Source organism: Lethenteron reissneri, chromosome 37, assembly GCF_015708825.2.
Source record: "Lethenteron reissneri isolate LAM-NWPU_2019-01 chromosome 37, ASM1570882v1, whole genome shotgun sequence".
Taxonomy (NCBI): Eukaryota; Metazoa; Chordata; class Hyperoartia; order Petromyzontiformes; family Petromyzontidae; genus Lethenteron; species Lethenteron reissneri.
This window is the reverse complement of record NC_083815.1, coordinates 2305778-2332046: the sequence shown is the minus strand read 5'-3', so window position 1 is coordinate 2332046 and position 26269 is coordinate 2305778. Positions and strand designations below refer to the sequence as shown.

The 26269-nt window shown below is 51.6% G+C and overlaps 1 protein-coding gene across 6 annotated transcripts; it reads right to left on the bottom strand.

Moving 5' to 3' along the window:
* Positions 1 to 10: 10 nt before the first annotated feature.
* LOC133351438 (E3 ubiquitin/ISG15 ligase TRIM25-like) lies at positions 11 to 24465 on the bottom strand. Of its 6 annotated transcripts, none has more exons than XM_061566649.1 (8): positions 24351 to 24456; positions 23114 to 23202; positions 14611 to 15266; positions 13019 to 13114; positions 11591 to 11824; positions 10148 to 10170; positions 8423 to 8568; positions 11 to 8108 (listed from the first exon to the last, which is right to left on the bottom strand). In XM_061566649.1, exons 3-8 carry the CDS (start codon positions 15181 to 15183, stop codon positions 7378 to 7380), a joined length of 1803 nt encoding a protein of 600 aa, XP_061422633.1. In that variant the 5' UTR covers positions 15184 to 15266; positions 23114 to 23202; positions 24351 to 24456; the 3' UTR covers positions 11 to 7377. The 6 variants fall into 6 exon arrangements, with proteins under 6 accessions (XP_061422633.1, XP_061422632.1, XP_061422634.1 ...); XM_061566648.1 differs by having other exon boundaries at positions 24216 to 24451; XM_061566650.1 differs by having other exon boundaries at positions 14611 to 15217; positions 24216 to 24451.
* Positions 24466 to 26269: the final 1804 nt, after the last annotated feature.

Genomic DNA, 26269 nt, shown 5'->3' with positions numbered 1-26269 from the left:
AAGCAAGAAGATAAGTCCACCTCAGTTGGTCAGTTTATTCGGGGTAAGGCCCATCGAGCCAAGACTGAAAAGAGAACAGAAACTGTGAAAGGGATCTTGACAAAGTGCCAGAGATAAGATTAGGGGAGGGGGGGGGTAAGGGTCATGGTTATTACAGTACTCGTGGTGAGTTGCATAGTGCTGGGGTCGGTGAGAGGGATAGAACTAGTGGCTAGTTGGCTCGAGTTTGGGTCGGTGGAAGAGCTAGTACTAATGTCTAGTTGGTTAGGGTCAGTGAAATGGCTAGTGGCTAGTTGGTTATGGTCAGTGAAAGAGCGAGTACAGGTGGCTTAGTTGGTTATGGTTAGTGAAATGGCTAGTACTAATAGCTAGTACCGGTGGCTAGTTGGTTAGGGTGAGTGAAAGGGCGAGTACTAATAGCTAGTACCGGTGGCTAGTTGGTTAGGGTGAGTGAAAGGGCGAGTACTAATAGCTAGTACCGGTGGCTAGTTGGTTAGGGTGAGTGAAAGGTCGAGTACTAGTGGCTAGTACTGGTGGCTAGTTGGTTAGGGTGAGTGAAAGGGCGAGTACTAGTGGCTAGTACTGGTGGCTAGTTGGTTAGGGTGAGTGAAAGGGCGAGTACTAGTGGCTAGTACTGGTGGCTAGTTGGTTAGGGTGAGTGAAAGGGCGAGTACTAGTCGCTAGTACCGGTGGCTAGTTGGTTAGGGTGAGTGAAAGGGCGAGTACTAATGGCTAGTACTGGTGGCTAGTTGGTTAGGGTGAGTGAAAGGGCGAGTACTAGTGGCTAGTACTGGTGGTTAGCTGGTTAGGGTGAGTGAAATGGCTAGTACTAATAGCTAGTACTGGTGGCTAGTTGGTTAGGGTGAGTGAAAGGGCGAGTACTAGTGGCTAGTACTGGTGGCTAGTTGGTTAGGGTGAGTGAAAGGGCGAGTACTAGTGGCTAGTACCGGTGGCTAGTTGGTTAGGGTGAGTGAAAGGGCGAGTACTAGTGGCTAGTACTGGTGGCTAGTTGGTTAGGGTGAGTGAAAGGGCGAGTACTAGTGGCTAGTACTGGTGGTTAGCTGGTTAGGGTGAGTGAAATGGCTAGTACTAATAGCTAGTACTGGTGGCTAGTTGGTTAGGGTGAGTGAAAGGGCGAGTACTAGTGGCTAGTACTGGTGGCTAGTTGGTTAGGGTGAGTGAAAGGGCGAGTACTAGTGGCTAGTACTGGTGGCTAGTTGGTTAGGGTGAGTGAAAGGGCGAGTACTAGTGGCTAGTACTGGTGGCTAGTTGGTTAGGGTGAGTGAAAGGGCGAGTACTAGTGGCTAGTACTGGTGGCTAGTTGGTTTGGGTGAGTGAAAGGGCGAGTACTAGTGGCTAGTACTGGTGGCTAGTTGGTTAGGGTGAGTGAAATGGCTAGTACTAATAGCTAGTACTGGTGGCTAGTTGGTTAGGGTGAGTGAAAGGGCGAGTACTAGTGGCTAGTACTGGTGGCTAGTTGGTTAGGGTGAGTGAAAGGGCGAGTACTAGTGGCTAGTACTGGTGGCTAGTTGGTTAGGGTGAGTGAAAGGGCGAGTACTAGTGGCTAGTACTGGTGGCTAGCTAGTCAGCGTGAAGGTCAATTGCATCAGCATAGTCCTCGTGGCGAGTTGGTTGGTTCAGCGGGAGGGCTTGCACGGGGTGACTAGTTTGGGATGGCTAAGATTCGCTTGGCTAGAATGCTGCACTTCCCAAACAGTGTATAGTAACCCTCTCCATGGGTCAGTGTTGCTTTTAACCTTTCAGGCCGTTTTGTTTCTGACGTGGAACAGCACAATGGAAGGCAGTACCGTAAAGAAACACAAGGCACTGGACGCTTGGGTGAATCGGCACTAAAATACTGTGTTAGTAGCATTGAGCCGGCAACGCAGAGAGGCTGGATTTGAAATCCGTATTTCATCCGCCCGTGATTAAACCGGCTTCTCAAACGTGGCTTTGACTGGTCACCAATGAGTGCACGAACCTCCGTCATATTCATGTTTCCCCCGTCGCATCACCTCCTGATATAGGTAGGTGGGTGGTTTGTAACCTCGCAAAAGTATTCCATGAAAAAGTTAAGCCTCGCTTTGCTTTGCTCAAACAAGAGCTAAATTAGACGTTGCCTTTCAATGTCTGAAAAAGAAATGTTTCGAGCTTAGAACAGATACATCTTAATTGAACCCACCAGGTGCAAAAAGGAAGAGCAAAAAAAAACCGCGTCTTGTTTATTTTGTGTGTGCGGTCGTGGTGCAGCGCGTTGTGCATCCTAAAAACCCCAACAGCCGAGATTGATTCCTGACCACAGCTATCATCGGTCGCGAGTGAGATCCGAACCAGAGCGCTGCCCCCCCCCCCCAACGCCCGCTCATCAACCCACACTAAGTAGCAAGAAGTATGGTCAAACAACCCCCACGGCACACATTGTATGCTGAACTTCTTTCGCGCCGTACGTAGCCAACCGTGCTAATCGGAGGTGCGGGGGAAAGGACAACAAACTAACCACACAAAAAGCAGTTCTAAAGGCCTTCATCTCGCAGTGAATTTGCAAAGGGTTGTTAAGGAAAGACTCTCATATTAATCTATTATAATACATGTATTTTTGCTGCAATGAATGTGAACTATCATTTTTTGTTGCACTATTTTAAGAAGTTAACCGATTGCCCTCCATGTGAGATGGGGAAACTCAAAGTACGATTTTTAAAAGAACAGACATAACTACGTTTTAACACATAGGTTTTCTTGACCAATATTCAAAATCCAGGTGTTTTTTGGTTAGATTGCATAAATGTGTCGCTAAACCCGCCACCATGATTCAGGCTGTCGTCTGATGAAGCTAGTTGTAATTATTGGCGAAACGTCGTACTCAGATTGTTAATGTTGTGGATTTGCTCTTAAACACACCGGTGTGCTGTACTAGTAACGAATTGGCACGTTCTGTTTACGTGACAAACCTTACTAGTTGGCTGTGTCGGGTGGTGGCGGGTTTAGCGACACATATTTACGTGATCAAACCCCCAAACAACTATTATGATCGTTCGATCAAATGCAATGTTACGTTGACGCTCGCTTAAATCCCTTCAATTTACTTCCGCGCGAAAAACCAGATAATGTAAACTCGCCAACATTGATGAACAAAAACAATTGTGTTTAATTTTCGATGTAAAGCTTTCGTGACTGCAGGGAGTCATATTTTTGGTTCTTTCGGTAAAGTCACGTAGAAGGGAAATAATAAAGTAATAAAAAATAAAACGTCGTGAGAATTTAATTGTTTTATTTTTATTATTTTATTATTTCCCTTCTACGTGACTTTACCGAAAGAACCAATAATATGAATTGTGTTGGTAAACTCACGTTTTGTGTTATAGGTACAGTGCCTTGAGTGTATATTTGACTTGCGTTGCCCGGGATACGACAATAATGTTCCCAGAATCACAATATTTATATTGGAGGAATACGATGAGCTACAAAGCTCTTTCTCACAGATGTCCAGCGTCACGCGTGCTCACCCAGGAAAAGCCTCGACTTAGTCTCACGACTACTTTCTAGCCCAAAGTAGGGGCACAGTGATCGCTCCGTAATCCCAATTGATAAATCGGTCACCAGCAATCGTACGTTCACTTAGCAAAATGATGTTACGGGCCGATTATTATTGTTGCTGTGCTTTAAATTTCTTTCGCACGGCACATAACCAACCTTGCTAATCGGAGGTGCGGAAAATTTCTTATCGCTTGTTTACATTTTTAATTGACGTTTTATACTCCTTTATGATCAAACCAATTAGCACGATAATTGAAGTTTCAAATGATGAGCTTTTGCCCATGATATGAGTGTTTTGCATAAGTTCATGGAGTTGTCGATAGCATGTTGCGAATTTCACTTGTTCAGTTTCATAGTTACTTAGTTAATTATTCCAAATGTGAACAGTAGCAGCATTGTCCATTTATAAGCGCTACGGATTGTAAAATTGCAATAATTGCAAGATATATTGCAGGCTCGTGTCGAGAGAAATGCAGAACATATATATAGTAATATTTTTTGGATTCCTGTAAGGATGGCAGAGTACAGAAACAACACTATTAAAACACGTGAAATACAATTTTATAAAGCTACGCGAAAGTAATATCGCGATAATCGTCATGTCGTGAAAAACGATCGTCTCCTATCGTGTTGTAAAAAAGAAAAAAAATGAATTACTTCGCGTCAACGCTACGGTTTACTTTGTCACGCGGACTGCGAGCCGAGCGGGTTTAACGGGATAACAGTGAGAGTCGTGGGATAACCGTGAGAGTCGTGGGATAACCGCGAGTCTCGCAATGGCCGTGGCCACTAAAAGTCGGCAGAGGGACGTCTTGGGGAAACATATTCTTTGGGTCTTTCGATAAAGCCACGTAGATGGAAAAAATAACAAAAATCATCAATCGTCAGAAATCGTCCTGGGAAAAGCCAAATGAACACTTCTGCGTCACTTTGAAGGAACGCACGGGGAGAGGGCATTGAGCCCGCAATGTTAAATGACCCTCTCGTGTAAACAAAATAAAATACCGTCACTAAAAAGTTCCCCAACAACCTGATGTGGCCACACCGTCTAAACAAAAAGATTTTCTTTTTTCGTTACCAAAAAGTCACTGGGCTGCGAGATGGGCACAAATACGGCAGTAGGTCTAGTGGATTATTGAATCCATCTGTGTGGAACATTCAGTGTGTTGCCCCCCCTCTTATGGCTTTTCTATGGGGAGTCCAAGTTTCTTCATCCCTTAAGTGCATTTTAAAAAAATATCTTTAAAATCTTGACTCGATGAAAATGGCCCGGGTGAATGAATGGCTTGAGCCAGGGGGGGGGGGGGGGGGGAGGTCACCGTTATGTTGATAAAGTCACGGCGAGCCTTCGGCGAAGGTTACGTTTGGAGCTTCTCAAAGTCAGCAGCGGGATTAAGCAGCACCATTGTTTTGACGCATCACGCATCTCACCCCGAATTATCCTGTCACACGCGTCAGACATTGCTGTAGCCCGCATATTAGGGGCGTTAAAGTGCCCTCTGGGATAGCAAAGGTTACGAATTGAGGCCTCGATCCGCTACGTCGAGGGGGGGGGCGCCAAAACGGTGGCGGGCGATGACGTTTCCACGCCTCCTCTGCAGCGGTGATTTTATTCCGCTGATCATGACCATGATGTTCATGCTGACAGTGATTGAGATGACAGTGAATGATGAGTATTATAACTATTACCGCTTTGACGATAAGCATGATGGTAATCCTGGTTGCAAGTATGTTGACGATAACGATGATGACGATGATGTCCGTGATAACGATGACAACCAACATGAACACGATGGCGATCATGCTCACGAAGGCCGGGACCGTAATGAAGACGCTAATTACCACAATCAAAATGTTGTCGTGATTGCGGCCTTAATGATGGAAGATTATGGACATTGCACACAATAGCAGCTTCTTCTTAAGAGTCTTAACCCACGTGGTTCTTGTGCCATCACTGCATGACTGTAATCTGGCATCCTCCATTCACTCTGGCCAAACGAGCAGCATCGCCCGCGTCCGATCAGCGTTCTCTTCTCTCCTTATCCCGTCACCCGAGCGATGGCGGCGTTTTCACTTTGTTGTGCGTACGTGCATTGAACTTCCGTCGCACCGTGCGTAGTCAACCGTGCTAATCGGACGTTATCTCTCCACCCATCCTGTGCTGTCCTTGGCAGTGATTAATCGATGTTCGCGGGTTAGGCCGGCCGCCCCATGCCGCGATGTTATCGAGCCAGTTCTTACCCGGCGTGTCTCGCTGTCTTTTGCCATCGGCCGTCCCCTATCCGATGGTCTTGGTCGGGATCTGACAAATGTCGTGGTAAGCCCACACCAATTCAGATTTCTCACTTTTTAAATGACAGACAACAGGCGTTCACGCTCGCCAACCTCTTCGCTTTCCCTTACTCGTACCTCTTTGTTTTCATAGTTCCCTGTATGGGGACATGCGGCCGCACAGAAAAGACTTTCCATCGCCTCTATCAATTTGCGTGTCTGATGTTGATGACCACCATTCACATCCACGCATGAAAGAGATAACGAAGGAGGCCCCCTCGGAACGATGTATTTCGGTGACGATGGAGGTGTTTGCATCTCTCCAGGCTCACGATGTTAACTAAAACCAGTAGATCTTCCCACCGGCCGTATCCTTTGATGCGAGGTATTTCAACGATGTCGTTTATGTCCCGAGTCGGGGTCCGCTCGTGTCATGGTGTCACGTGCACCTCGATCGCACGGGCGCATGCACGCCGCCGTCTCTCGACACTGCGCCGGTCTCCGTCTCGTGCTCGGACGAGGGGTTGCGGCGCAAGTCGTTGATTTCGGCTCCTCCGGATCTTTCGTAGGTCGCCCCCGCTGCGGTACCCCGATCGCCACGCGGTACCTCGCCGCGATGGGCGCTCGATAGGGGTCGAGTAAGATCCGGCGAGAGGCAGTGGGCGTCGCTATCTCATGCCAAGAGCCGCTGCACACCACGTGGCCAGCAGCCACGCTCCTCACATTCAGAATCTTGATTTCGACTGGAGGAGAAGGAATCCGATGAGCTATGAAACCTCCTTTTTCACAGATGCTCAGCAGGGACACGAGGTTAGCGAGTTACAACAACAAACAACATTCAAGTAGGAGGCTTCTGCCGTGCTGGTGATGTTTTCAGAAGAGCTATTGCTGCCCCGTGTTGATTCCGCAGCGCTATCTGGCAGACTCTGTCAAAAGGATCCGAAGCGATCGAATCACGGTGTCTGGCTCCGCGCGATCTTTCCACACGCGGTGCAGAGATTAAACATCTGCTCTGCGGAGCTCTGCCCTTCTCCACAAACCTGCTTCATATTTCTTGATTTAGAGCTTCCCCTGTTGGTTTTAGTTCAATGTTCTTTGGAATAATGCTTGACTGAGGGTGGCTGACGAGGCTCGTTTTCCTCATAATTATGCCGCCGTCTTTAAGTGTTCGTTTTTCGTAGTATTATTGTTGATTGCATCAATTGTTTTAGCCATGTTTGTGAATAGATCACTGCTACATTCTCCTCCCTGTTGAAATAATTATCATGGAACGTCAATTCCTGCTCATTTGCCCATTTTAGGGGACCTAATTCCGTCTTCAGCTTCTTCCCTTTGCAACTTCACTCACTTGAACTTCATCATCGCCGCTTGATATCGACTGCATGTAGCTCGATTTAGCAACTGTACGCTTCATTCAAATATTCCAATCCATCTTTGTCCATCCTCCCGTTTCTCCCACGACCTTTCCATTTTCTCCCACCCAGCCCATCCATCGCTGTGTTTCAAATCTAGGAAAGATGGACCAGGAAGCACTGGAACCCTGAGCCCGAGACCTCTCACCTCTCACCTACGCTAGACGATGGCAAAAGACGCATCTTCGCCGGCGGAGAATGTGATGTTGACAGGCTGCGTGAAGACAGCGTGGTGCGTGTAGAGGCTCGCCATCGTGTACCCGTTGTAGAAGGCCACGGTGCCGCCCTCGTAGTCCAAATACACCCCGATGGTGAGAAGGCCCGAAGGTCCCAGTGGTTCAGCCTCTACCAACTGCTGCTGCTGTTGCTGCTGATTCTGCTGCTGTTGCTGCTGTTGCTGATTCTGCTGGGGTGGCTGCGGCTGCTGCTGCTGCTGCCGCCGGCGCCGCTGATCGCCCGTGAGGAACTGCGTCTCGTCCCACAGCAAGAGGCAGCAGACCCCCGCCCCGGCAAGGGGCTCCGCCGGGCCGAGTGGACTCTGCGGAGCCCCCTCCCGTCGCTCCGCGGGGCCCTCGCCCGTGTGCACGCACACGCGGCAAGACGAGCGCACGCACGCCTCCACCTCCACGTAGTGGCGCCCAGAGCGGACCCCGCGCAGGGCGCTCGCCACGCGGCCGCCGTGGAACGGCGACGGCGGCGCCGCGGCGAGGACCCGGCGCGGGGAGGCGCTCCGGGACGGCCCCGCGAAGTCCGCCTCCAGGTCGGGGTCGGGGTCGGAGTCGTGCCGTTGCACGGCGAGATCTTTCGGGGGCCCCGGCGAGGAAGGGAAGGCGGGCGGCGAGGACGGCTCGCGGAAAGCCGAGTCCGGTTCCGGCTCCGTGTCTTTGTCATCTGCACGCACGCGGGCACAGACCGAGGTTCCCCCGTATAGACTCGCGCTGCCGAGGCGAGCGTCGACGCAGGGGACGGCGATGCGGCGCGATTGGCGCACGGGACGACGCTGCCGCCGCACGCGACATCGGCGAGAGCGCAACTTTGATCGCGGCGTCACCGCGCCCTCTCGGCTCGTCCGTCGCAGGCGATGTCGGGGGCACGGCTCGGGCTTTGCAGTGGGTAAAAAAAACAACCTCCTGAGCAACGCCGGGCCGGTCGGACGCAGCGGACACGAGGCAACGGAGGGAGCGTTGAGGAACGTGGCGACTCACACATGAAGACGGGCCGCAGGCCGTGCCACTCGTCCATCCGGCGCGTGAAGGTGCTGATCCTCTCGGCCACGATGCGCACCTTGACCTTGTTGAAGCGCGCCTCCCCAGCGTCCACTTCCAGCGGAGCTCCCAGCGCCGCGTCCACCCTGCAGCGGGGAGCAAAGGAGAGGGCTCATCATGAATACGTTTCGCAAATAAACTAAACGATTAACTATTTCTATTTTGCCAGGTAAGGCCCACTAAGCTACATAGCTCTTTTTTCAGTAGCGACTTGGCTGCAAATGATAGCTCAACGAAGTGGCTTACCACGTGGAAATGTATAGCAGCCAAATGCTCTAAACGCATGTTGATTCTAAATGTGGAGGGAAAAACCGGAGGACCCGGAGAAAAATCCACGCCACCACGGGGAGAAGATGAAAACTCCAAATATACTGCAGGCGTCAGGGTCGGGATCTACCCCACGATCTCCTGTATACCAGGCGAGGTAGTTAACATCTCTCCACCATGGCACCATTAAACCAATTACACTGCGGCAAGCCTCATGAGATGCTGTGTGTAGAAACCAGTTCAGACTTTGCTCGTACTGAATCGATGCTGTTGAGGTTGTGTGCAAACCAGAAGGCTGTGGGGCCGATGGGTTGTGTTGTATTTGTATCTATTCATTTGGAGAGGCCGATATATGGAGACAAATTGTCTACTCATCTTGTTTTTTATATTCTCCACGACGCTGAGGGTTATTTTGTGTTGATCACGCGTCAAGTGCATATACCCAGACCTCCGTGTAGCGTCACCATGTCATACTCTTTGGTTTTTCGGTAAAGGCACGTAGGTGAAAAAATAAAATAAAATAAAAAATAAAAATAAACTATTTTTATTTTATTAAAATAAATTATTTTTATTTTATTTTTATTTTATTTTTTCACCTACGTGACTTTACCGAAAGAACCAAAGAGTATGGATCCTTGCAGTCACGACAACTTCAAATCTAGAATCACCACGTCAAGTCCATCGGCTATCGGCTTTCCGGATCACTATTACCCAGCAGCATTTAAGCACGCAAACTCTGGACCGGTTTCGACCTTCTGGGTCTCATCAGCAGAATCAGACTTGTTAGACAAATGCAGCTGGCTTGCCAGACGTTATTGGCAAGAGCACTCGATCTAAACAATGGGCGCCCTGTTTGTTGCAATAAGCGACATCGTATGCAAGCCCATCAATACGCGTTGTTGTGAGGCATTATGCTTACGCATTGCTTCAGTTTCTAGCAACTTCTAAGTGTAATATCCAGATTAGTTTCGCCAGGAAAGGGATCGGGTAAGAGCTGTGGGGGAGGGTGACGATTGGATGGCCGCAATTAGCCTCCTGAGTCACCCAGCAACCCCTCCAATTATCCTTTGAAGAGAGGGCGGATGAACCCACAGGGGGGGGCAGGGGGGGGGGGGCTGGTGGGGGGAGTGATGCAAGAGCACACACACGCGTACCTTTCTACACACATACACACGCGTACCTTTCTACACACACACACGTACCTTTCTACACACACACACGCGTACCTTTCTACACACACACACGCGCGTACCTTTCTACACACACGCGCGCGTACCTTTCTACACACACACACGCCTACCTTTCTACACACACACACACACGTACCTTTCTACACACACACACGCCTACCTTTCTACACACACACACGCGTACTTTTCCACACACACACACGCGTACCTTTCTACGCTGCAGCTGTGAACCTGCGTGGATAAAACAAAAAGAAAAACGGGCAAAAGGTTACGGGCAAAACTAATAAAGTTATTTTATTTATGCAATAAAATGCGGAATTATATATCGGCGAAACGAGACCGCTTCTCAAGACGTCGTGCGGCGACATTGGGTGGATTTATTTTATCGAGAAGCAGTCGGCCCTCGGCAGAGGGGCAGGGCTCGAGCCGGGACTGGAACTGGGGCAGATGAGTCGACAGCACGGAGGGCTGTCTTCATGTCATCGATATCAACCTAAAGTTGTTACCACTTCAAGCCCTCTGCGGCACCTCCTGCGTAATTAATCGGCACGTTAAAGCAAACAGTTCGTATAGATCTGTCGTGTCACGTACGACACAACTATTCGTTATGCAACTTATCGATCACGCAACCCTCTGAGAATTAATCATTTCAACAGCATTGATTGAGTACCGTACAAGCGAACTTGGACCAGTTTCAACAGCAGAGGCAGCCTTGCTTGAATCAATGCTGGTGAACTGCGAGATGTATTAGAGGCAAGGTTCTCCTCTCTCTAAGACACGTGTACTGGTTTGACGCAAAATAATATAAAACGTGACTGAAAATATCCACGAGTGTCATTGTAGAAAGTCCTGAGATGGTATCGTGGGTCGAGTTCAAGCCTCGAGTTTCAGGTTTATTTTGCTTGACGAGGAGAGAAATCAAGAGATTAGCATCGTCTCATTTGGACCGGTGGCAGGGTCGAGGGTGTGTGGATGGCGTGGGGAGCGGTGGCCCAGTGGTTAGCGCACTGCGCTACGAACCTAGCGAGACCCCGCGTTCGATTCCTACTCACGACCAATAACGGTGGCAATATTTGAAGCTGTTATGGGCCTCTCCTGGGACGACTCAACCTTAGATGAGCACCTGGTTCATTAGGTGAACATCATCATTTGGGAGACAAAGGCACAGCGGGTGTGGCGTCGGTCACTCACCTTCTCGTGTGCTGTCGTCGCCCTTAATAGGAGTTCAATATAACGGCACTTGCGCCCAACAGTTGGTTAAGCCTATACGGGGGGTCTTTATATTTGTTGTATTTTTGTGTGAGGAACGGTGGTGGTCAGATCAGGGCGCCACAGTGGCGAGATGTTAACTACCTCACCTGGTATGCAGGAGGTCGTCGGTTTGATCCCGACCCGGACACCTGCTGTAAATTTGGAATTTGTATGTTCTTCCCATGGTCACGTGGATTATTCTTACGTGTCCTCCGGTTTTTCCCTCCACATTTAGAATCAACGTGCGTTCAAAGCATCTGGCTGCTATAAGTTTCCACACGATAGGCCACTTCGTAGATCTATCATTTGTGGCCAGGGCACTTCTGGATGAGAGCGCCATAGCTCAGCGGACCTTAGCTAGTAAAGTAACAAAAATAGTTCTCCGATCTCTGCCACGCGCCTGCACAAATTCAAAGGGGTCGGCGATTTGGAGCAGCCTGGACACCTCCAGCTGGGCCTTGTCCAGGGCGTCCGCCTGCGCCCGGAGGCGCCACTCGGCTCGGCGCACCCCGCCCAGCGCGCGCTTCTCCTCGCCGCGGAAGAAGCGCAGAGCCGCAGCCTCGTCCGCCGCCAGGAGACGCCTCATGCGCGAGAAGGCCCTCCGGCAGCCCGCCTGCAGGGCACCGCTCGCCTGCTGCACACGCGAACAGAGGCAAAGGTGTGGTCCTCCCGCCACCGCCCGCCACCGCCTGCGTAACCTTGAACAGACTGTTGGGGCCGGCGGTGCACCGAAGAAGGCCGGCACGGTGCGTGAAGCGGTGGTTGGGCCAGCGCCACGCCCGGTCGCATTTGTCTCACGAGTGACGATGTTTACCGCACACCGCACCAGGTACTCATCTACACACGCGCGCGACCTACAGACACGCGCGCGAAATTTTACCTACACGCAGGTACATGGGCGCATCATCATTATCCGCTATGATGTATCCACTGCTGGAGGAAGGCTCCCCGATGCAGTCGCCATCCCTCGTTACGGCCACACGATGTCAAAATGCACCTCGTTCCTCACTCATTCACGCCACTGTCGGTCTCGCCACGAGAGAGCTCTAGGGAGCCCCTTTGACAGGGTGCTTTGGCCTACTCCTCCACACTTTACCCCTCCACAGGCGACCTGCCAATCGACGAACTCTTCTGAACATTATGCAAGTGCTTACTTACATGGACGGGGCGAGGGTGGTATGTTAATGGGATGCTGGATGATGATGCGTCTTCCCGAAACCGTTTAACAGTTTTACAGGAAAGGGCATTGTTTGTTCTATGTGGGTGCGGGGCCAAATGTCACGGCTTGAAACATGTTTGAAGCGATAAATGCACGTGAAGCCAACAGTGAGACGAACTGCGTTAATGTTGGCCTTGTGTCACACAAACAAAATGTCAAGTTCGCTTTCTAATGTCAGCCGAGCCCGCACGAGGGTGAGAACCAGTTAATGATTAAAGTTGAGAAAAGTCAACCTCATGAAAGGAAAAAGAGAAACGCCGCAGATCCAATGGATGGGATGAGATTGAAATTCGCGTGCACGGTTTGATGATTTGCTGGTTTGTATCTTGACTTAAAGCTTTCGTGACTGCAGGAATTCATATCGAAACGTCGTAGTTTTTTGGTTATTTTCTTTGAACCTATCTACGTTGTTGGTTTGTGTGTGACACGTGCAGATGCACACCCCCTCCCGATCGCCTTTGTCTCCCCCAGTGCCGATGCTCACACACGGGCACCAGACACTCGCTGACGCAGCACCAGGCACTCATTGACGCAGCACTCGCCGGATTGGCAGTGTGGTGCGCTAACCACGGCGCCACCGCTCCTCTCGTCCCACACGCACGCTCTTACCTCCACCACGGTGAAGAGCTCCCGGGTGCGCCGGATCGCGTCCTCTGTCTCTCCGCGTCTCGCTCTCAGCCTCTTCAACTTCTCTTTGTAGAAATCCTTTTGTACATCAGTCGGTGGAGACACACGGTAAACAAAAGAAATACGTAACATTGTGTAAACTATGAACGGATGAGCGGTGAGGGTCATGTGCGTTTATGATTGGTGAGGGTCACATGGTGAAGGTGGCAGCCCCTGCCCGTCTGTCGCCACCGCCTACTTTTACATGGTCACGCCCATTCACCCACTAGCACCGCGCGCTGCAGCAGGATCAGATGAATCCTCGACAGAATTAATGATAAATGATGTTCATGCTTTAGGCCCATGTATGGAGTAATTGGGCGTGGCTGTATCCATATGAGCAATTCTGGAACGGGAATCGACCAATTTTTTGACGAGAAGTGTTCGAGCATGGGCCAAGCGGTGACATTTTGAATAAAACATTTTTAACGGTGAAGTGATTCCCGTCACATCATTTGTGGATCAAAAAGCACCCATATTAGGTCGCCCCTTGACGCTCATTGGCTTCCTTCGGCGTTAACATAATTTATCATTCAATGAATGATAAATGAATGATAAATTATGTTCGCGTTTTCGGCGAGCGGATCCCAACGCCCGACCACGCTGCCAACTGCTCATGGCCCCGCCTACTAATCTGGTAGCCCCGCCCACTGCCCAGGTAGCCACACCCACTGCCTAGGTAGCCACACCCACTGCCCAGGTAGCCACACCCACTGCCCAGGTAGCCACACCCACTGCCTAGCTAGCCCCGCCCACCGCCCAGTTAGCCCCGCCCACTGCCCAGGTAGCCACACCCACTGCCTAGCTAGCCCCGCCCACTGCCCAGCTAGCCCCGCCCACTGCCCAGCTAGCCCCGCCCACCGCCCAACTAGCCCCGCCCACTGCCCAGCTAGCCCCGCCCACTGCCCAGGTAGCCCCGCCCACTGCCCAGCTAGCCCCGCCCACCGCCCAACTAGCCCCGCCCACTGCCCAGCTAGCCCCGCCCACTGCCCAGGTAGCCCCGCCCACTGCCCAGGTAACCACGCATCCTGTGCTCATTGAGGGCTCTGTATATGAGAAAAAAACTAATTGGGGAAGGGGCCCTTTCAATCTGCAAGATGCCAGTGAGATGACAGAAGAGATAGGCAGATTAGATGAGAGAGATTCATTGGCTTACGTTAATTAGCCTCGAATGTTTACTAGAACCTGAATAGCAGCCGGCATTTCATGCACCCGTAAATATCATTTGAGAGCGCCCCCCCCCCCGAGTTTCATGAGACCGTGAGAGCGTTTACCTGCCTTGCTTGTACCACAACAAGTGGTGAGAAACACAGCGGATGAACGACCGCCCAATGAAATGAATGCCCTTCACATACACTGTACTGCGCTCCCAGTCGGTCCCTAATCTTGAGTGTGTATCGCTCCGGATTTGTTACAGAGTGTTTGCTGCCCTCCCCCCCCCCCCCCCCCCTGTTCAGAATCTACTTTGTATTCTGGTCTCTTGAATAACAACACAAAAACGAATGCCCATCACCATGCCCATCATCATCACGTACGACGAGGTGAGCGAACTCCTGGCGCACGTCCGTGACGTGATGCCTCGAGTGCGCGCCCACGATGGCGCACGCCGTGCACACGCAGGCGCGGTCGTCTCTGCAGAAGAGACGCAGCTTCTTCCCGTGCAGGGAGCATCGCCTGGGGCCACCGCCGCCACCTCCGCCGCCTCCGGCGCCGCGACCTCCCGTCGCCGTCGCGTCCTCCGTGGTGCCGCCGGGCCACGTGTCGCACTGCCCGATCTTCTGGTACGGAGCCGCCTCCAGGTGCTCCACGAGGCGCGACACGAGCACGTTTTTACGCAGCGGGGGCTTCACGGGGAACTCGGCCCGGCACTGCGGGCACGACATGTGCGCGCCGCGTCCGGCGTGCCGCAGCCAGCGGCCGAGTCGCGGAGTGCCGCCCGGCAAGGAGGAGGAGGAGGGGGTGATGGTGGCTGCCCAACAGCCCTCCACGCAGTCCAGGCAGAAGGTGTGCCCGCATGGCAAGGTGACTGGCTCCGTGAACACGTGGAGACACACGCAGCAACGCAGCTCCGACTCGAGGCCGCCGCCGCCGCCGCTCAGAAACGACATGGCCCGTTCGGGTTGGATTCCAGGTTCAGGAGTTCTGCGACAGGTGGCGGGGAGGATGGATGGATGGAAGGATGGAGGAGCGGCTGTTTAAGGTATGGATGATGATGATGACATGCGTGGCGGTGATGATGGTGGCGGGAGCAATAGTTTGCAGGGAGTTAGGGGAGGGAGGCAGACGACCAAAATGTCGATATGCTTAATACGTGTGTGTATTCGCACGTATTAACTTATAACTACATAATAATGTGCATTACTTAGATAGTCTACGGCTACACAAAGACCTTCCAAGTCGTGTCCGTCGTTGTTTGACCATACTTCACCACGATTCTCTGTGCGGGTTTTTGGAGGGGTAGGTGCTGTAGGACCGGTTTAGCTATCGCCCGCCAATGATGTCAGGCATGGCTGGGAATCTAACTTGGGTGATCGAGATCATAGACTTTGTTTCAAGAGTGTTCCGCGCTGGGATGTTTTGCCAATTCCGCGAGTCCGTGCTTTGTCACGTGACGGCAAACTTCAGTAGGGATGAGGACGGCGTGAGAGGAGGCTTCCACTAAAGCAGCAGATGCCATAATCCACGTCGCTTCTACACCGGAGTCGATTTCATCGCTCCGTCTCCTCCCGAGGGCTTGTCCGATACATGACCAGTCTCGTATGCCCAGCTCCTTCCCACAACGCGGCCAGCGTGGAAGAGTAGGCCAAATACCCTCAATAGCCCTTCTCCTGCCCAAGACCGCTCACTCTGCGTCTGCTATGGAGAAGGCACCATGCGTCGCCCGTTATATATATTTCCTTTTAAGGCAGTGTTATTGATGAATCGGTGGAGTTTTTTTTGGGTTGCCTTAAGTCAATATAAGAGTAACATTCTCTCGGTCGAACGTATTTGTTCCCCTTCCCTGTCTCGGTGCAATTCAAAGAATGCGTCTCCTCGCTGCAAGCTTCTTTGCGAACTCTTTTAGCGACGCCTACATCTTTGTCGATGTTTTTATTCCAGCCGCGCACAATTCACCCTTGCATTGTCGGTCAACTGTCTTTATTGTTTGGGCAATACCTCATCACGTCGGTCATCGCATGCATGTATCGTGAACTTCTTTCGCACCGTACGTCGCCAACCGCGCTATTCGGAGGTACGGGGCAAGTGGTGGGGGATGGCGCGGCTGTTTTTCTGATCTCACTCGCAACAATGCCGGATTAAGCTAGTGTAGCATATGTTATAAAATGGTCCTGATTTAAAAAAACAAAAAATAAAACACATGTTTTACTTGCATAGTAAAATAATTGTATTTTTTCATTTGCTATACGGCCAGATAATAGGACAAATCGATCACATTAAACACCAAGTCGTTCATAAAAGTTGAAGGCAGTATAGTACTATAGTAATAGAGTGAGTGCAGAATCACCGAGCTGGCATTGATATCTTGAAAGCATTTAGCGCGGGACCCTTGAAAGTGCGGGGCCCGTAGCTACTTGTGGGTGTGCGCCCATCCCTTCTCACAACACGGCCAGCGTGGAAGAGTAGGCCAAATACCCCTCCTGGAGGGGTTTCTCTAGAGGCGCCCCTGCCCCCCGAGTGCAGGCCCTACCATCAGCGGTGACGCAATCATTCCACGATCAATGCCTTCACCGCGCAACTAAAGAAACGCGGCCCCGAGTCGCCCCGAGTCATCCCGAGTCATCCCGAGTCGCCCCGAGTCGCCCCGAGTCACCGAGGGTCCCCATCGGTGACTCGCCGCCCACGTTCCACTGGAAACGGTGATCAGTTCTGAAACGGTTACCGGTTCTGAAACGGTTACCGGTTTTCGCGGTTGTCGTTTAACATCCCTCACATATATGGGGGTGGAGGGGGGTGGAGACCGAATGGAGTTGTTCCTATATTGCTTTTTGCTCGTGGCAGGCGAGACAACGGCGAACAACGTTGGCTTTGTGTGGCAAACAATCGCCTTTGTCACTGCGGGGGACGTGAAGACAGTGGGGAGCGGTGGCGCAGCGGTTAGCGCGCTGCTCTACAAACTAAGCCCAATCGAGTTCAATTCCCGCTCACGGCCACCAACACCAGTGGCGATTATCTGAAGCGGTCCTGGACCTCCCCTGAGGTTGACTCGGCCTCGAATGAGTACCTGGTGCGGTGTGGAAAAACATCGCCACGAGGAAGACAAAGACGGCCGGGCGTGGTGCTCGCCACTCGTCCACCTCGAGTAACGTTCCGGCCTTCATAGGTGCTACTACTCGCTAATAGCACTTGCCCCAAGGCTATACGGGGGATATTTGTATTTGGTGTAAGTACAACCGTAATTCTCCGGATTATCTAACGTCCCCCCCCCCCCGCGCCTCCAATTTTGGGGCTCGTCTTATAATCCGATAGGTGTGGAACATAATTAGTATTTTGTTAATGACATGGGCCACAATTTGTGAGGTGCGTCTTACATTTTGTATTGCCTTATACACCGGGGAATAGGGTAATGAAAGTAATCACTGTACTGTACCCAGGGAAGCGTCAATTGGGTCAAATTAGGAACTCCCCTGCGCGGGTCGTGGGTTATTTTTGACCATACTTCACCACGCTGGTCCGCGCGGGTTGGTGAAGGCGGGAAGCATAGACGTGGCAGCATGTACGTGTGTACGTTGAACTTATTTCGCACCGTACGAAGCCAACCGTGCTAATCGGAGGTGGGTAGGAGGACATTCAAACAATGTATTTTCTCTGCAGGCCTATGACAACCTTGTGATTTAAATGCATTGTGGTCACCCAGGCTTGGCAGAAATCGCCCCGGTCATACATCATTAACCCAACTGGTTGGAGCCACATCGCAAACTTCGCTTAAGAAAAAAACATGTCCTATAACTGGTATCCGCCAAACCATCCCAAAGCGAGAATTAATACCTACAAATCTACTCAATTGGAAACACGCAGCAGCAGCAGCAGCATCGCACCCCGACTGCGAACATGTGGCAGGGCCATTCTGAAAATTAGACTTGAGACTCCCAGCGAGGCTTTCCCGGACAAGCAAGCATATAGTGATGACAGAACAACTGTGAATCTACTGCAGACGACACGTGTATGTTGATGCACAGCGCCTTCGCGATATTATGGCTCGATAAGAATGATGCAAATAACAAATATACGCCTGCTAATATAACTTGTTTATAAACCTCGCCAGCCAACGTGTTTATCTATTCAGGATTTACAGACTGTGCTGTCAATATCCCATCATCAGCTTGTAGCTGCTACTGGGCTATTCAGCATCTCTGCATTGGTCGCCCCCATCAGCATCACGCCGCCACTAAGCAATCTCACTCGCCTGCGGGAACCGGTCCCGCCACAAACGATCTACCGAGCAGCCAAGCGAGGCGCTGTGTCGCATTAAAGAGATCCGTCGAAAAACAACTGAGACTCTGCAGTTGAAAAGAGGGGACCGTGAAATAATGCGACGCTATGAACATCCACCCACAATACGCACGCGACGTTTTCAAAGAGCCAGAGGACTTCTCGCACGGGCGACCCTGAATTCGCATTGCATCTTGCGATTTGCAGAGCGGCGTCGAAATGCGTCCTCATCTCGAGACGCTGCGCAGACACAGTGGACTCATTTATTCATTTTTAGAGAGGGGGAGGGAGGGAGGCAGTCACATAGAGAGGGGAAAATAAGGAAGGGCTTGAGGCTGGGAGAAATGAGTTTCCAGACTTTTGGGTGCAGCTAAGGAAAATTGGTGGTCTACCTCTACTGAGCGGCAAGCTTTGGTTATTGGAGGGGAGAGTGCGTGAAGGGGAGTTGGGTAAGACGAGAGAGGGGAGATGTAGGTGAGCGCCTGGAGGGGAGTAGAGTGAAGAGAGAGGTAGGAGGGTGCGTGGAGGCGAGTATTTTGAGACGAGGGGAAATGAAGGTAGGGGTGAGTTCACGGAGCATTTTTGAGAAGGGCGAATACCATCTTGAAATGACTCCAAGATGGGATTGAGACGCAGTGGAGCGATTGAGGTTACTGGAGACACGTGGTCTTGGTTATGGTTGCGGGTGAGGAGCCTGACAGAAGGAAACAGTTTGCGCCACGTGGAGTTTAATGGGAGATTGGGGATTTGAGTACGCATCATGAAGCTAAATATATTACGAATACCACGAGATGGAACAAATCGTTTGCAAGGGTGTGCCACTGTTGTCCAAGGGTGTTGAGCGACACGTGCAGACCAAACGCGCTACGGGAGAGTTGCAACTTATTTTATTTTTAAACTGTGCACTGGCTGATTCTGGGCGTTGGTGAAGTGAAACTGTTGTGAAGGTGTTGGTGACAGCAGGGGTGACAGGCAGCCTCGAGCTGTCTTTCGTCTTTGCGAGTGATGATGGCTCAGGGTCGAACGTGTAACAAAAACGCAATGTGTCAGCACAACACGGCGTGGGTCTGTCCGATCATTTCTCTTTTATTGTTTCCTGCGAAACAATTGACATCAAGAAGGCACCTTCCTATTAGTACGCGTGTTTAAAAAATATATATATATATAAAAAGATCACGATTCCTGGACACAGGTCCAAAGTCCAAACGCGCTTAAGCGACCGGCAAAAACGATACTTGAAGTATAATTTAAGAGTGTGACACGGTTTCGTGAGAGTCAGCAAGGTTATTGTTCGAAGAGCTTTTGGGTAAAGAGACGCTGGGAGGGAATTACGAAGTGGAGCAGTGCGAGAGAGACACAGAGGTGAAGCTACCTGCAGGGTGTGGTAGGTGAGTGAGGTGAGTCAGTGGGTGAGCGGTGGTGCAGCGGTCAGCGCGCTGCGCTACGAACCTCGCAACCCGGGTTCGATTCCCGCTCGCGAACAACACCGGTGACGATTATCTGAACCGGTTATAGACCTCCCCTAGGTCGACTAAGCTTGAAATGAGTACTCGGTGCGGTGTGCAAACATCGCCACTCGGGAGACAAAGGCGGCCGGGCGTGGTGCTGGCCACCTACCCGCTCGTGTGCCGTGCCGGCCTTCATAGGTGCTCGCTAACAGCACTTGCCCCAACAGTCTGTTACAGGCTACGCGGGGGAGCTTTGTCTTTATTCTATTGCGACCTGCAGTTGTTTTGTTTGTTATAATGGGTGGTGGGTGCGACGAAACAGTCCGGTAGACACGCGACCGACAGTCTAGATTTGAAGTTTTCGTGACTGCAGGGATCCATACTCTTTGGTTCTTTCGGTAAAGTCACGTGGGTATAAAATAAAATCAATAAAATCACGACGTTTCGGGTGCAACACAAGCGTCCGTCATCAGGTGGAACAACCACAGCACGAAAAAACTGCCGAGGCGGGCTGTGGTTGTCCCACCTGATAACGGACGCTTGTGTTGCGCCCGAAACGTCGTGATTTAATTTATTTTGTTTTATATCCACGTGATGACTCCGTGAACCAGGAGGCCGCAGAACGATGTGTGCGAGACAGTATGCTCGTCTGTCTCGAGACATCAACACGCGTGGCGGAATCCACAAGAGACGTTCACGGGAGCAGTCACCACGGTAGCAGTGACAGAAGAGCGATATGGAAACGACTTTCTGTCGGTGCGCGACTGACCGTAGTGAATCAGTACAGCGTGCTGCCCTGGGAACCCGGCCACCCGAGTTCGATTCCCGTTCACGGCCATTACCAGTGACGATTATCTGAGCCGATCCTGAACCTCCACTAGGTCGACTCGGCCTCAAATAAGTATCGGGTGCGTTGTGTAAGCATCTTCACTGGGGAGTCTACGGCTGTCGGGCGTGGTGCTGGCTACCCACCCCCCTCGTGTGCCGTGCCGGCCTTCAAAGGTGCTCGCTAAGAGCACTTGCCCCAACAGTCCGTGAAGGCTATACGGGGGGGAGGGGCTCTTTGTCTTGGAGTGAATCGGTGAATGCTTGATTAATACAGCTACCTGACCGCCTGTACGTTTAATTACGTGTTCAGGACAATCTCTAGACTCCTGCAACAATGAGAGATGTGACAATGTAAGGGGGGAGCAGGTGGCGCAGTGGCTGGCAAAACTGCGTTATGAAACGCAGGCATTCAATTCAACTCACGGCTAACATCAGTGGCGAGTCTTATTTGAACCAATGCTGCCTTCACACTTCACCAGCCTGCACTGGTCGGCGTCGTGAAGTATGGAAGCCTGAGTTTGATTCCCGGGCAAGGCGAAGGACGTCAGTGGCGATAGTTGTATCTGAACCGCGGCCTTCGGCTTATCACCCGCCCACGTCTCCCTCCCCCCGACCCCTTTCACAAACCTGCGCCGGCCAGCGTGGTGAAGTATGGACAAACACTCCCTTAATGATCAACACGCGGCTGATGATCACAGGGCCGGAGTAAGATAGTGCGAGGCATGTAGCATATGTTATAAAGGGGCCCTAAATTAATAAAAACACATAAATATGAAAACACACATTTTTAACTTGCATAGTAAAGTAATTGTATTTTTTCATTTGCTATACAGCCAAATAATACGACAAATCGCTAACCTTAAACACCCAGCCGTTCATAAAAGTTGAAGGCAGTATAGTACTATAGTAATAGAGCAACTGCAGAATCACTGAACCGGAATTGATAGCTTGATAGCATTTAGCGCGGAGCCCGTAGCATTTGTAGCTACTCTTGCTACGAGGATAATCCGTCACTTGTTGATCATCGTTAAGACTTAATAGCTAGTCGTGAAATGCCGCGCGCGCGCGCGCGAGTCGGGGTGCGCGCGAGGGTGACGCAGTAACCCATGAGGCCACAGAACGATCTGATCTCTGCGAGACGGACCCAACGATAGTCGACTCATGAGAGGTGAATAGCGACCCCCCCCCCGCCCCTCCAAATCGTGAGTATGGTCAACTCGCTCGGGGTTGCGCGTGACTCGTCGCGTGACGAGAAACACCGATAGCGCATTCTGCAGATTATTAACGCGCATCGGAAAGTAAGACGCACCCCGAAATGTGTTCGTTTTTGGTTATTAGTTTTCAATTGCAGCCATTTATTCCTTCTAAAAAAATGATGATGATGATAAGGGCGAGGAGGGGTGTGGTGGTGATGGTGTTGATGATGAAGATAATGATAGCGATAGTGATGACGTCCCCGCAAGGGATCGCTCCTCGGCCATATGGCACCAGCACGACGCTCGAGATGACAAGACGCTCCGGAAAATCAGACGCGCCTCCAAACATGCGCCTCGTGTCAATAAAGTTATACAAATCTGGTCACGCACGCAAACACCGGATAATAATACGCACCCTCAAATGTTGCTTTAAAATAAGCGTGGCGGTGGTGTTGGGGAGGAGGGCGTCTTATAATTCGCGGAATACGCCAAGAGTTATATTCATCTTAGAAAGCCTCACGGAGTCTCAGGACTCTTCCTAGGAGGGTCCTGCTACATCGGGATGTTTGACCAACATCGCTCAAAGAGTGCTTCGTTTCACGTGGTCAGTGGCTGGAGAAACCGCACCACGCAGATACGAGGCGATGAGACTCGCACAGGAAGAAACGCAACGGGGGGGACTTCTTGAACAATGGAACTGGCCAAACAACTCGACACGAGAGACGGGTCTGAGGCTCGCAATCAAGAAGAGTCGAGACTCGGCGAGGAGCAGCATCCCTCGAGAGAGAGAAAAAAGCGCGCGACTAGCCTTAACACGACAGCCGCGAATGCATGTGTTCATTATTAATGGTAATTCTTACAAAAAAGTATGACTCGCTCATGTAAACAACATACAAGCCGCACGTAGCGCACAGCGAAATCCGCCGAACAAATTTCACAAAAGAATTGTCGGAAAGACGCAATTGGAAAGACGACGTCGTGCGAGTGCGTGGATGTCTCTGTCTGCGGAGGGGCTGACTCGTGGCGAAGACGCGCGGTGAGCACACGCGACGAGCGATTCGGAGTTGCTGTCGGAGACTTTGAATTTGATATCTACATTACACATTTTTTTCCAATGTACCAAATGTGCACCTTACCAACAGCCGTGTTCAATCAGTGAACGTCACCCACTGTGGCATGGATCGGACGGCGCGTGAACGCTGACCAAAGACAATTCCATCAAGAGCTGAAAAGACACAAATGGAACGGGGGAGATGTGGGCACCGAGAGAGAGAAACGGGACGCGCGGATCGGAGAACGGACACGAGGTCGCGACTTCGTGGGTGGCCGTTGAGAGCGGTCGTTGGGGCTTGGGCAGACAGGCGGACAGACAGACAGGCAGGCGGAAAGACAGACACAGACAGCCAGGCGGACAGACAGACAGACAGGGAGGCAGGCAGATAGACGGACAGACAGACAGGCGGACAGACAGACAGGCAGGCGGACAGACAGACAGGCGGACAGGCAGACGGACAGACAGATAGGTAGACGGACAGGCGGACAGGCAGACGGACAGGCAGACAGACAGGCAGACAGACAGGCAGGCAGACAGGCGGACAGACAGGTAGACGGACAGGCAGGCAGACGGACAGGCAGGCAGACAGACAGGCGGGCAGGCAGACGGACAGGCAGACGGACAGGTAGACGGACAGGCAGACGGACAGGCAGACAGAGGTACGCCAATGGATAGAAAGGGGGGGGGGGGTAACGATGGCCGGCGGACGAGGCTGGCTACGGAGTGGCGGGCAAAGGAGGGGAGGATGCGTCCAGGGGGAGACGACCACCGTGTGAGATGGAGCGACGGCGAGATCGGCTCGCGTGCAAGGAGGAGCGAGACGCCTTGAAGCGTGGCGTCACCGCAAGGGACGTATTCACACAGCAGTGGATAGAACACGACATGACGACGATGATTACAGTACTGCGTTGGCAGTTGTGCATAAGCACAAGTTTACAAAAATAGACACATTCCTTAATATCACTGCTAAAAGCAACTACTATACACATAATAGGCAAATGAAGGGCTATTGCTCGAAACGTCGTCTATTACAATAACGTTGCAGCTTCTGTTAGTTTGTATCAATGCCTCCCCGAGCCAAGCGCCGTTGCCACATTCCTCCACTCATCGTTCACGCTTCACTCGCTGGCTCGGTCACTCACTCGCCGCAAACTCAAATCACTCTCGCCTCTCAGCTCGCTCACCTGGCTCTCTCACAACCTTCCCGCGCCGCTGCCTCCGTCTCATCGGCGACAACTTTTCAGAGAAGAAATGTTTTCATCTCACGGTTGGGCTTGCTCAACGCACACACACACACAGACACACACACACACACACACCTTCAACCACGCGAGTGAGTGGTAGGTAGTGCTGCTGGTGGTTGGGTAGTCAAGCAGCGAGTAGCGCAAGTCTGACACCGCGCTTTGAAGTCGATGACAGCCTGCGCTAAGCACCACCGGGCAGCGGCAGCAGCCGCAAAAAAAAGCTCAGTTCCAGGGCTGTTGGGGTGTGTTTCCCAGCAGCGCAACTCCATTGGCGGGCAGCAACTCCCTGGCACTCCCCTCTCATTCATGATGCATGAGGCTATTGAGAAATGACGCGCTCCTTGCTCGGAAGCGAACTTGCTGCTGCTGATGATGATGTTGCTGCTGATGATGATGTTGTTGGTACCCGCCCCGTGCGCGCTGCGAGAGCTGCATGAGCGCAGTTGTGGTGGTTGTGGTGGCTGTGGTGGTTGTGGTTAGTGATAGGGAATGGAGGTTGATGTTTGTGTGCCGTGGTGTTGTTCGGGTATGGGGGATGCTCGTCGTATAGTTGGAGCGATGGTGCTCGTGTTTGGTGGTGGTGCTCATTGTATTGGTGCTAGTTGTGATGGTTGTAGTCGTGGTTGTTGGTGGTCGTGATGACCGATTGTGGTGAGGGTGGTGGTCGTGGTGTTTTATGGTGGTGGTATTGGTGATTATGGTAAAATGGTGGTGTCGCTGCTGGCTTTGATAATAATGGTCATACTGGTGGTGTGTGTGTCGTGTTGGTAATGATGGTGTTGGTGGTTATAGTCATGGTAATAATCGTGGTGGAGATGCTCGTTGTGGTAATGGTTGTGGTGTTTGTGGTGCTGGTGCGCGCGGTGGTGTAGCGGTCAGAGCGATGTGCTACGAACCCGGTGACCCGAGTTCAATTCCCGCTCACGGCCAACACCGGTGACGATTGTCTGAACCGGTTCTGGGCCTCCCCTAGATCGTCTCAGCCTCAAACGAGTACCTGGTGTGGTGTGTAAACATCGCCACTGGGGAGATAAAGGCGGCCGGGCGTGGTGTTGCCACCCACATTCTCGTGTGCTGTGCCGGCCTTCATAGGTGCTCGCTAAGAGCACTTGCCCCAACTGTCTGCTCAGGCTATAGAGGGAACCTTTGTCTTTGTTTGATGGTAATGCTGATGGTGGCGGTATTGGTTATATTGGTGGTAGTGTTTCTGGTGGTGATTTGATTGTTGATGGTTGTAGTGGTGGTGGTTGTGTCGGTGATGGTAGTTGCGCTGTGTAAACATCGCCATTAGGGAGACAAAGGCGGCCACCCACCCCGTCGTGTGCCTTTCCGGCCTTCAGAAAACAGCACTTGTCCCAACAGTATATTAAGGCTATACGGGGATCTTTGTCTTTGTATTGATGGCGGTCGAGATGAAGCACATCACCAACAGCGATTGTAACCCAGTGTGACCTGGGTCTCCCCCGAGTCGATTTCGCCCTCCACGACTGGCCAAAGAAGCGTGTCAATGTTACTACTGGAGAGACGAAGCGTGCAGGTGGTGATCATCACAGCACCCGTCTCGTGCACCACCGTGCTGTGATATACACACAAGACTCAAGTGGTTGGTTACATATAAGAGAGGCCCCGTTAAGGCTAAATACGTTCCTTGTTGTTGTTTTTTGTTAGGGGGTTTAAAATTATATAACACGGCTAAAAGAGAACGGCAAATTCACAACTCAAAACCAAAAAGCGACGTTGTATGGTGGTCACGAAGAAACGTTTTAATTAGAGCTCTGTGAAAGAGACTCGGATTAACAATCCAGGGTTCTTTTGAAGCATCGGGGGGGGGGGGGGGGGGGGATGAGGTTATGAAACGTTCTCCAACATCTCTCGTGTGGTTGACGAATTTGCGGATGGCAACAACAAGAGTCACAACAGGCGATCGCTATCTAACCCTTGCGCCTACCGTTTGTGTGTGCGGCTACAGGAGAGACGAGTTGCTGAAATGACAC